Source organism: Parus major, chromosome 13 (assembly GCF_001522545.3).
Source record: "Parus major isolate Abel chromosome 13, Parus_major1.1, whole genome shotgun sequence".
Taxonomy (NCBI): Eukaryota; Metazoa; Chordata; class Aves; order Passeriformes; family Paridae; genus Parus; species Parus major.
The window spans coordinates 6,883,071-6,895,126 of NC_031782.1; the positions used below are offsets into that span (position 1 = coordinate 6,883,071).

General features: G+C 45.4%; 2 protein-coding genes across 3 annotated transcripts in view; one reads left to right on the forward strand and one right to left on the reverse strand.

Moving 5' to 3' along the window:
* The window catches only part of MGAT4B (alpha-1,3-mannosyl-glycoprotein 4-beta-N-acetylglucosaminyltransferase B), a 50,753-nt gene extending 48,989 nt beyond the window's left edge, over window positions 1-1,764 (forward strand). For both annotated transcript variants that reach the window (XM_015641842.1, XM_015641843.1), the window contains exons 14-15: window positions 593-705; window positions 780-1,764. In XM_015641842.1, coding sequence (XP_015497328.1) covers window positions 593-705; window positions 780-803 — 137 coding nt within the window. In that variant the 3' untranslated portion in view covers window positions 804-1,764. The remainder of the gene's footprint in view (window positions 1-592; window positions 706-779) is intronic.
* An 83-nt stretch (window positions 1,765-1,847) lies between these two features.
* LOC107210696 (leukotriene C4 synthase-like) lies at window positions 1,848-12,039 on the reverse strand. The gene is made up of 5 exons (XM_015641844.3): window positions 9,601-12,039; window positions 5,470-5,569; window positions 3,593-3,663; window positions 2,874-2,955; window positions 1,848-2,617 (listed from the first exon to the last, which is right to left on the reverse strand). Exons 1-5 carry the CDS (start codon window positions 9,656-9,658, stop codon window positions 2,470-2,472), a joined length of 459 nt encoding a protein of 152 aa, XP_015497330.1. The 5' UTR covers window positions 9,659-12,039; the 3' UTR covers window positions 1,848-2,469.
* Between the last annotated feature and the right edge of the window lie 17 nt (window positions 12,040-12,056).

Below are 12,056 nucleotides of genomic sequence, written 5' to 3' on the forward strand. Positions count from 1 at the left end.
TCTGGGGTTAAAAACCTCCACCATGGGCAGTTTTGCCATCTCTGTACTCAAATCATTAGCAGGCCAGACTTCGTCTCTTGCCACTTGAGCTTGTTTTAGTGCTTGCCCTGGACAAGAACAAGCAATTGCAGCCTCCAGAGACCTGCCAGTGTGTGATACAGCCCTGGTGTCCCTGCTAAGATGTCATTTTTTTTTAAAGCAGATAAATAAAAGAAAAAATTCCTGTCACATGCAGTGTTTTGCCACTTTCCCATTCTTCTGCATACTGGCTAGTTTCTCCCAGTTGCATTTTCAAAAAAATAAAAATCACAACCAAAAAAGCATGTCAGACGACTCTGTCCCCTTTCACACAGCAGTGATATGACATCAAATACTCCAAGTACATTTTGTTTTGTTTACCTGGTTTTTTTCCTCCAAAGTGTGGCATTTTGCACTGTATTGCCATCCACAGTGCTGTTTTTTAGCCTATTTTGTGTGAGGCAGCTGCAGGCAGGGCCTGCTGGGGCTGTTGGTTGTGCCCTGGGAAAGAGGGGAAGTGTAGGGGCAATGCCAGAGGACCATCCCTGTGTCAGCCTTGTGCTCTCCTCACCAGGTTCATTTTCCAAGGGCGTCGCAGAGGGTGAGGTGGACCCATCCTTTGGGCCACTGGAGGCCATCAGGCTCTCCATCCAGACCGACTCCCCGGTGTGGATCATCCTGAGCGAGGTACGCCGAGCTCCCTCAGCACATCCCTCCCCTGCCCTGCTCATCGCTCTGATCCCATCCCTCTCTTCTTCCAGATTTTTATCAAAAAAGCAGAGTGAAACAGGCATGAGGCAGAACGGACACACTCGTGGATCCCTGGTCCTGCTCCCTCCCTCCCGCTCCCTCCTCCCTGCGGCGCCTTGCCCGGAGCAGGACAGCGCAGGGCCGGCTGCCGGAGGCGGCACTCGCCGACAGACCCCGGCAAAGCTGCTGCTGCGCCAGCCCCACCATCCCCAGCAGGGCTGCGGGGCCAGGACGGGCATCGACTTCTCCTGAAGAGGAGCAAAAAGCAGAACCCAACCCCCTGTGCAGAGGGGTGGCTTTGCTCCGCTCCCCCGGCCCCTCGGGGTGCCGGCTGCCCTCGGGACACGCGGGACAGTTTGGGGTCGGGATGAGCTTTAGCGAGCGTGGGGACAAAAAGCACCTTCAGCCCCGGACAGGGCAATTTTGGCTGTATTTGGGGGCAGAGCAGGTCACACTGAGACCTGCCAGCTGACCACACCATGGGATGGAGGTGGCATGGACCTGCCTCGCCCTCTCCCAGGCAACAGTCCTGGCCACAGCGGAGAATTAAGTGAGGGCAAAGACTGACCTTCCTTCAGCAGAGGAAGAACAAATCCAAAGGGGTTGGAGCTATGATTATGGCAGGGAAAACAAAAAAAATAAAATACGCCACACTGTGCCTGCCAGCATTGAACACAGCCCCTTAACTCACGGTGAAGTCTCCAGTGTCTTCATGCCTTGAGATTGAGTGCAGAAACTGTCTTTTTTTAAATAACTATTTCAGTTATTAATTGATGTGGGTTTTTTGGGGAAGGAAAAAAAAAAAAAGCAGAGGTAGCCCAGTTCAAAAATAGTAGGGATTAGTGTAAATCCCAATGTCCTTTCAGCTATACACTGGAATGCATTATACTACTTTAATGTTCTGTATTTTTTATTATTGGATACATTTGATTTTTCAAGTACATCTCTATATAAATATATAAAACAATGTGCACTGTAATAAAAGCTAAATTTAAACCTTTGGTGCAGTAGTGAGAGTCACTTGCAGCAGGGCTGCTTAAGGCACCTGTGACCCCCCCAAGTTTTCTCAGTGGAGGATGGAATCCAGGGAGGGCAAGGTCCTGTTGCAGGGTGGGTGAGAAGTGGAGCTGGGGCAAAGTAAAGGTCATTCAATCAATGCCAGACACAGACTTTAGTACTTGGACTAGGGTCAGGCTTTTCTCCCAGTGTTTGAATGTGGTTTTAGGCAAGCTTACCCATCCTTTTCAGTTAATCACAGCAGCTTTTCCTATGAAACCCAATCCCCAGCTCAGATGTTCTCACACCAGTCTCTGAGCACCTTTGACAATCACAGGTGATTTCTAGTGAGAAAAACAATTTATTTTTGTATATCCATGGTGTGATTCTTCAACACAGATCATTACAGCAGTAAGGAGGAGAGACAACAGCATGTGGGTCAGTGTGTGCTCCATGAGGCAGAGCCAGAGGCATTTTAGAGCAGACAGTGCTCTAAAGCAGTGAACCACCTCAGCGGGGGCAGGGGCTGGAAAGCATTTGCTTTCAAGAAGGGAAATTATCTCTGAAGAGCAGAGGAGTGCCAGCACCCACCTCCCTTCAGCAGGGAATGCAGAGCCAGGGAAATACTCTCCCTCTGATGGTGCCACATGCCTGGCTCCCCTGTGCTGGGGCAAACAGTGAGTTTTGGGAGAGCCGTGGCTCCTCTCAGTGGGTACCACGGAGCTGGAGAGGCCACAGCAGTGCTGCCATCCCTGTGGAGGAGCTGGGCCACAAGAAGTGTGCCAGGAGCCCAGCCAGAGCCAGCCCCATCAGCAGCCAGAGCAGCCAGGCACTGGCATACAGTGGTCCCAACCTGGGTGGGAGAAAACACCATCAGGCACTGCCAGCCCAGCCGGGGCACAGGGGACAGTGACAGTGCTGCGAGTCCCCACCCTCCAGGGAGGAGGTGACACAGCCATGAGCACATGAGGGCAGGAGGAGGAGGAGGAGGTGGTGAAAATCTGCCTGCAATCCCACCCATGGGAAGGAAACCTGTTCCAGAGGCCAGGTTGTGCTCCCAGCCTCCCTGGGCTGGTTTGGGGTGCCCACAGTCCCGGTCAGGTCCTTACCGTCCCTGCGCAGCCACGGCGTAGCCCTGGAAGTATTTGAGGCGGGTGTAGAGGTACAAGAGCCCACACACTGCAGTCACACCTGTGGGGATGGGGAGCCCAGTTCTGGTGGGGCTTGGGGTGCTGGACACTGCTGGAGCTGCATTCCAGCAGCCACCCCAGCAGATGGGGCATGACCCAGAGCAATTTGGCTTTAAACCACTGTGGGAGCTTAAATGTTTTCTTCCTTCCCTTTTTGTGAGGGATGAACTTCTCTGCCCCACAGAGCTGCCCTGGGACTTGGGTTGGCAATGCTCCCTGATGTGGTTTCTCCACACAGCTTCCCTGTGGCCACAACCCAGTCCCCTGAGCTCACTTGGTAGGGGGACAGACAGTGGATGAGTAAATGTTTGGGTTATGGTTTTGTGCTCTGACATAGCCACCCTGGGACAGCCTGACCTTGTCTCAGAGAAGCAGCACAAGGGGACAGCCAGGCTCCAGCAAAGGAGCAAGGGCTGCCAGTACTTCCTCCTCCAGACAGGGATGGGCTCAGCTGCTCTCAGCTGTAGTTGGGGCACTTCTCAGTCAATCCAGCTAAAGGGGAAATTTGCTTTCCATGAACAAGAGCCTCACAGGCACAGAGAGAATGCCTAAGTCACAATGGGATTTAACTTAGGGCTGTGGGTTTTTTTGTTTGTTCACATGGTTTGGATTGGAGTTCCCCCCAACATCCCTCTTACCTTGATGGAAGAAGATTCCAGCAACCCAGAGGAGGGAAATGAAGATTGGGAAGTACTCTGAGCAGTTTGCCCTGGTGAGAAACAGAGATGAGAGTTAAAACTGCCTCTTTGTACATCAGAGCCTGGATAACCAAGGCTGGAGAAGGGAATTGAAAACTCAGAGCAAACGAAAAGAGCTGATGAGAACCATCACTGTGCTGTGGGAAAGGGGCCTTTTCTGTGATCAAGAATACCCAATATTTGTATTGTAGAGAAAAAAAGCAGCCAAACAGCACATAGCATTCACCTCTCCCATATTCACATGGCCCTGGAATGACAAGCTGTGGCTGAGATGGAGATTTGTCTCTGCTGGGCCCTCGACAGGCTCCATCCCACACACAGCACCATCACAGGCAGCTGCTGCACCTCCAGCTGCTGGGGGAGAACCTTCTTGTCAGTATTTAAGGAGCTTTCTCTTCCCCTTGGCTGAGCACAGCCCAAATTTGAGAGTGACACAAGTCACACTCCAAGAAGGAGCCTTCTCTCAGATAAAATTCAGCAGGAGATGATCAAACCTACAGCCAGGTTTTCCTCCTTTTTCCTTTAGTGACAAAAATACAGATTTTCTGCAAGAGTAGGAGCTGTGCTATTAAAGACATTGGTTTTCCTTCTCCCACATTTTACCATTCCCTAGGCAATTTAATCTTAATGTTGGCCAAAAATGTACAAACCTTTGGAGAATGGAGCCAAACTGGAAGCTGGTAAAAGTCTGAAGAAGCTTATTTCTGTAAACGCAGTTTAAGCTTCAGTGAGGGGAAGCTGCCAGGTTTCTTCAAGTGAGTAATATATCAATACCACTTTTTCCCATATTATTTTCTTTTCAATATATCAAATTATCCATTTGTATACTCTTCCAGAGGGAAAAGAGAAGAAAAACCCATAAAGAAGCAATATCTTCTCAAGTCCAAGTTCCCTGAGCTCACCTTCCCTGCCCATTAGAGCCAGGGTTTCCCAGAACACCGCAGCCAAGGCCTGGCATGGTTAACACACATTTAACAGTTCAGTATTTGATTAAAAGCCACATCAGCAGCTCCCCAGCTCACAGAGGCTGATGTCTCCAGGCAGGCTGGCCTTCCATGGCACCACAGAAGGACTGAAGCCGGTGGTTTTGTCACTCCACAAATGTTTCCTGTGTGCTGGCAAGGGAACGCAGCTGCTTTGTTCGGGATTTAGTGCCGGGCTGGAGCTACCCTTCACACCAGCTCCAGCCAATTCCTTTCAGTCGCTTACAAAACAGAATGACTGAGATGAAAGACGGAATCTGGTGCTTTCTGGAAGCCGAAGGGATCTGTGAACATTTCCATTTTAGCTCCAGCATTGCTCTCTCCATAGGAACAGAGCAAAAAGAAACAGCCCTCAGCAGGGGCCCGCAAGTGCTGATTCTCACAGTACAATGGCTCCTGAATGGGAAAAAATTAAAATGCCCTTGTAGCTTCAAGGGCCCAGCAAGGCCGTTTGCTTCAATTCAACAGCAAAACATTACAAGAAAATATCAGGTTATTAATAAAGCTTTGGCTGCTCTCACCACTTGGAGCAAATGGTAATATTAAATTTAATGATTCTAATCATGAATGCTCTGTGCCTCCTCCATACAGCCACTAATTTGTAATTTGGCTGCCTCACAATGCCAGAAGGAAAATTGTCATGGATGGACAGAAACACCCCAGCCAAAAAACTCCAAATCAAAATGAAGACCTTTGTACACAAAGCATTGAAAAAAAAATTATATCAGTAGCAGTAAGTGGAAAGGTGACTTGAGGGGGACCAGTCTCTCCCAACAGTGATGGTTGACTCAAGTCTTATCTAGACAAAGTTGCCACAAAAACTTAACAGCTTACTGGGCTCTGAAGGTCCGCTCAAATTCAGGGTGACCTGTTGTTTCAGGAGGGGAAATCTTGTACTTCCGACGGGCATAGATCACCTGCATTGCAAAATAGGCTAAAAACAAAACACAGGAGTGGTAACAGACCAGCAGTGTTCATTTAGCCAAGCTTTATCTGGCTTGGAATCAAGCAAGTGGTTAGAATGAAAGAGCTGGTATGATCTAGGCCTACAGTCCAAGGCTGTCACACATGACCTGTAATAAATGTGCTATTTATCCCAGCTGAGTGCTGGATGACACTGCAGCATCTCACATCCAGCACCTCACTGTATGAGGTGCACACCCAGCAGAGCCCTCAGCGCTGCTCCCCAGGAGATAAAGGAGATAAAACACACAATAAGACCTTACCAAGTGCACACTGAGTTGCAGAATTATTTCTTAGTCTTGCACTTTGTGTTTAGAGTACCTGTGCACCATCAGCCTGTCTGATGGGAATGATGTGCAGCATTTTCTGCTGTTCACAGTGGGTGCAAAGTCTGGCCCATGTCACAGAGCACCATCCAAACTGCCAGCACTGGGATATCACTAAGTCAATTAGAAATGCTCTTAATCATGGCAATAAAAGGAAATGGGGAAGAGGGTGATTGTTTCTTGCTCTTCACTCCTGCAGGGCAGCCCCAAGGCTCCAGTGGTTCAAGGAGCAGAGGTGCTGCCCATGCCTGCTATCAGTGCCACATTTGAGCCCCTCAGCGTCTGCTGCATCAGTCCTTTGTACATTGGTAAAGGACATGGAAAGTCACTTCAAATATTCAACAACATAAAGATTTGGAATGTTTCAGTATTCTTGAAAGCTCCTACTCCCACAGGCAATTGCTGATGCTCTGAGTGTTTTATTTAGGTGCACTACTACACTGCTGCTTTTATTGAAAACTCCTATTTTCATATAGGAGAAAACTAAGTTATAAAAACAATTACTTTGGTGGCTGTGGTGGTATCACAGAGCCACTTGACACTTTTGCTATGTGAGCAAAATCCTCATATAGCAACATTTCCAGAGCATTGCACAGAGAAACAAGGAGCCGGGGTGCAAGGCCTGCCCTGGGGACTGACTTATTGTAACAAAGATAAAAGCAGAACAGCAGGATAGAGAAGGGGAAGTAGGGACAGATGCTCCAAGATTAAAGACAAGACATGTGCCTGCAGAAAAGCATTAGAACATATGTAGAAGGGAATTAGAAATGTAAATAATCTGATGCTATGTGACTTGTGTATCACAAGGTTTTAGTAACACAAAAAGTAATTTCTTTAAGAACACATTTAAGAACAATCAAGCATGTTCTAGTGTCTTCCACAGTGACCCAGCCCTAAATGAGAGGTGCTGACAGAGCAAAGTGGGGGGAAACAAGAATGTTCCCCCCTCTTTGATTCATTTGTAGCAGGTTGATTATGGGTGAGGGTGTCACCCTTCTCCAGAGGTCCAGCAGGACAGGACACAGCACTCCCTCTGTGAACCCAGAAAGGTGTAACATGCAACTGGAGTTCAGCAGCTGCTGGCAGAGCTCTGGGAATGAGATGAAACCATGACCCATCCTATTACCTCTCGTCCTCCCTAATGCTCTCAGGGTATCATCCCAGACTCCTCTCCAAAAATGGACTGAGCTGAAGTTCCAGCATCATGAACAGATCTGGCTTGTGGCATAAGCCAAACTGCACTGGACAATGCCCTTCATCCTGCTTTGTGCCATCTGCACCTTCCCTAAGGTAGGATTCTTGTGACTGATGGGTGAGGTAAGAGTCATTTCACATCAAACCTCTCCATCAGCTCTACACTTGGCATCTTGCTTCTACATGGGGCTAATATTCAAGTCCTACACAGATCCCTGACACTTAGGGATGAGTAACATACAAAACAACCACCCAAGAGGAGCAGGAGCCTTTTGGAGGACAGCTGGCTGTTCCCCAGACCTGGTGTAAGGATGAAGAACTAAGGATGAAGAATCAGTCCACAAAAGCAATTCTCAGAATGAGGTGTTGAAAAAATCCACACTGCATGAGCCTTCTCAGCACAGACTCCTGGAGAAAAAGAGTTCAATTTACTCTGCAGAACCTTCCAAAGCATTTTTTTTTTGTGATTCCTGTCTCGAGGTTAATCACCTGTGTGGATTCCCATGTGGCTTAGGGGCTCAGCTCTCCCTGAACTTTGCTCTTCAGTGGAAATATTCTTCATTCTCTATTTGATTATGTCCACAAACTTGTCAAATCGTATCATAGCTGCTATCTGCCACATTTGAGTGAACCTGGCAAACAAGCCCTGTGGGGCCTGACAGTGACATTGCATAAGTTTTCTTTCCTTTGAAGCTGTAAAATAAAGGAGCAGGGGAAAAAACTGAAGTACAGTAATTTTGCTCTGTGGTACAATGTTCACCACAAGGCTGGGGCACACATTTAAAGACTGCTAAACTCAAGAGTTTCACTAAACTGAGGATGACTAAATTAAAAAAAGTTACTTGAAAGAATGTGGAAACTGCAGGCTCCCAGGAAATGCAAAAGGAAACATAAAAATCAACCAAACACTGTACTGAGATCAGCCATTAAATGCCATCTCCTACTCCAGGATGAGATGGAAAAAAGTGTCTGTAGGGACAGCCCATGTCTGTGCTTCAGCACTCACCTGCTCAGAGCAAACCCCTGACCTGTAACTCACCTACAGAATTTCCTTTCAAAACATGCAGAGAAAGCCACTCACAGCTCTGAACCCCAGTGACAGGCACACATATTTCATGGGAGTAGATGGAAAGGAAATGCACAGTATTTTGCAATTGCTCCTTGGCTTCCCATGCAGAGATCATAAAACCAGGATACCTCATCCTATCAAACAGATATGAGGGTGCCAATGCCTGCTATTTGTCTGCTGTTTCACACCCAGCTTGTATACCATGAAAGTAAAATGTTTAATACTGCAACCTTTAAAAAGTACTTGGAATTCTCATTAAACAAAAATATTTGAGACAAAACTGCTATCTAGAGATTTGCTACTGAGGGTTTCCTAAAGGAAAAAGGCTCAGCAGCATTTCTGTAACTCAATTTCAAATTTTATTCATGTCTTGTCTTTGCATGCTAAACATTCACTCCACCCTCAGTTTAATAACAAAAAAAATCATAGTAAAAAGGTTTCCTCCATTTGTAGTTGGTGGTATGTCTGTGTAAATTGAGTGGAAATTATTGAAAATTCAGAAGTCTTGAGCTCTATTTTTAAAGTGGCATATTTTGTTTTAAATAATACTTATATTGAGAGATTTATCATCTGATGGCTAAAAGCATATGATGCTGCTCAGAGATTCACATCCATTTGTAAGCATTTGTGTGATAGCTGTATTTAATTCACCAATTAATACAGTAACAAAAAACCCACAAACCTTCCCTTATGGAATTGTGAAGATTTTAATAAAATGGGGGCTCTGTCCCCATCCTAGGCAGGGGAGTCCTGAAGCTCAAGAGGGACAGACTTTATCCAAAGGACCCAAAAATAAACAGAGCTTGGCAACAACCCTGTTCCTTCTAAATGGTCTAAACACAATGCATCTATTTAAATTAGAAGTCACTGTGTTCCTTTGAAGAGCTCTGTATCTATTTCTGCCCAGAACTTACATTAGTTTCCAAATTACTGTGCTCTCAGTCCATCTTGTCATCTGCTCTGTGCCATAGGAGAATACAAGGATATTGGTGACAGAGAAACACCTGCATGCACGAGGCTCTTTGCTATATCCACACCAGCTCTGTCTGTACACTGACCTCCTCACCAGCACATTTACTACCCTGCCTTTATTTTGGCTACCTCCAGCCACTGTAAGTTATGAATCACCTGCTAAAATTCAATCACAAACTAGTTTACTTTAAGACCATGTTGAAATTGCTTTAAGTCTAAAAGCTTTAATTGCTGGCTTTGAGGATTATTTTAGTCCCTGTTAAATAATGACCACCCTCAGGCATGACACTTCTGCAAAGAACAAGCCAAATATTCGTATCATTTTACCATTCTGGAAAACTGACTTTCACTGCACAGACACTCTGAGAAAAATACAGGAACCCCATCCCACAAAATTTAATGTAATTAGCTTAATACTGCCATTGTACAAAGGATATTTACCTTGCTCCAGGACCCCCAGAACGGTGACTGTGGCCAGCAGGTCTATTTGATCTCTCATGCTGCCGACTGTGGAGCAAACCCCAGCCTGATGTGCTGGGTATAGGTGTCCCAATGCTCCTCCACCACCCACTTCCACAGAGCTGCCTCTGAGCACAGGTGTTTCCTCCACCACACCTTAACTCTCTCTACAACACATGGTTTTCCAAAGCATCCACCCACCAGGAAAACGTCAGCTGCAGCCAAGTGCCTGTTGCTGAACAATGGAGCAGGGGAGAATTCTGCACGAGCAAATTGTGAAATTCTTCTAATTTACATTTGCATATTTTATACCACGATTCAATTATATGTTGCTGGCAATGGAAAGATGATGGAATTCTTTCCAGCCCTTTTGTTGCTAGTTTTAATGAGCTCTGAAGCATCTCAATTATGTGCAAGGTTGTAAAAATTATTAACAAGCATTTACAAATTAATGACTTGACCTTCAGCTCTTATTTCAAGTAGTGGAGTTGACCACATGAAAGATCTGATACACTCCAGCTGGAATAACTTAATTTTGTTACCAGATTTTGTGATTTAACAGAACATTCAGATACTTTATCCTACTAATTACTACCCTTCAGTTTATCAAAGAGGAGTACTGTTCTTTTCTAGCACTCGCTCACCCTTAGTAGTTTTCTGAAGTTTTTAAGCAGTACAAACCTTTCCCTAGCTAACAATACAAAACACAAATTCTCAGTTCTGAAGGCAGCAGAGGATGTAGAAACATACAGACCCTGATAAATGTTAAACTGACATCAGAGTTTTAATTGTAAAATTTAAAAACCAGCAGTGTTTTAGCCTTGAATAACTTATCTCCCCTCTCCACAAAAGTAAAATTGGCATCAGTTCAAAAAGTTACCTTATGTTTTTGAGCAACTTCATATGGATGACTACTCTGATGCCAAGATTTTTAAAATCAGAGAGGTTTTCTCTTAATTTTGGTGTCTGAGCCACTGCATTTCTCTCTGTTCAGTCACACACACAAACCCTCACTGCAGAATTTGTGCATGTACCAGACCTACAGTTTCTCCCAAGAGGGACACAGCAAGTTGTTTTTTCTAGTTTGGCTTTCATTGCTTCAAAACCCCATTGTGACAGCTCATCAAGTTGAAAATTCAGTTAATCCATCAAATACCCAATGTTACACTTTTTATAAATAGCCACACACGTAGAATTGCAAAACCACTCCCCTTCTCTAAAAAACACTCACATGATGTGAATTCTGACTCTCCAAGGTACAGCAGACTCAGACTAAATAGAACTAAAACCTAAACGTTAACCTTAACTGAACCTATTGGTGACCAAAGATTTAATCTGTGGTGCCCAATATAAAAGTCAGAGAGGAAATGTCACCAGGGTCTCCTTACAATATATTTCAACAAACAATTCAGGTTTGAGAAAACACTTCCATTACAGATTTCCATTACTCTCAGGAAAACACTGGCATCAAGGAAAAAAAAAATCAAGTTTCTGAGCAAAGGTTCATGATAAGCTGCCACTGACTCCTTCAAATCTTTGGAAAACCACAGATATCATTTCAGTGGGGGATAGTTTGGGAAATTTCTGTTTCATTCAACAATAACTAAAATGCAGCATTTTTAATGGGACAATAAAGCAAAAATTAATGTTACTTCACTGTTGCGCACGGGCTAAAAGCAACTGATTCTGGTACTGCTACTGATTGCTACATTTGTGTCTTTATAATCTTCTGAAGTTACAGTTCTCTATGTCTCCCAAACAGAAAACAAAACTTGTAGAGCAGGAGTACACTAAAAATACACTCTGGCACTTCCAGGTTGCTGTGAGGAAACACGGAGGCTGAGCTGGGGCTGCGAACACACAATGACACCAACTGCAAAGCCTGGAGAACGACCCACCAGTGTCTGAAGCTGGGCAGTGGCTGTGGGACTTTACCAGCCTTAAGCCAAGACCTCCACACACGCTGCTGCCAGTGCTTTGCTCCTTGCTCAAATATCAGCTCCTGCTTGCAGCACATGTCCCACGTCTCAGCTGGAGTCCTGTGTGCACCATGTGCCTGCATCAGACAAGTCTTGAGGAAATCAGTTTGAACCTCCAAAGGCTGTCATTCTGAGGGAACTGTGACATTTTGGAACTCTACAATTTTGCACATGTGAGGTCTTGGTAGCTATTAACATCTTTTTCACTACTAACAACCACCTCTGCAGTTGAATTTCCCAGCTTCAGGTCTACAATGCATTCCAGAAAAAAAACAAAAGCCCGGAAGCAGTGGGAGTAGCATAAAGCCCAATTTTCCAAGTTATATTTTCTAAGGCCCCTTTATCCAGTTCTGGCCTGTTTAAATAGACTTTCTGAAACCATAAGAATTGGTAAGACACAGCAGCAGAATTTGAGCCTTAGTAATAGGCCGAGCAAAAAATTTTGTCCTGGAATGAAGG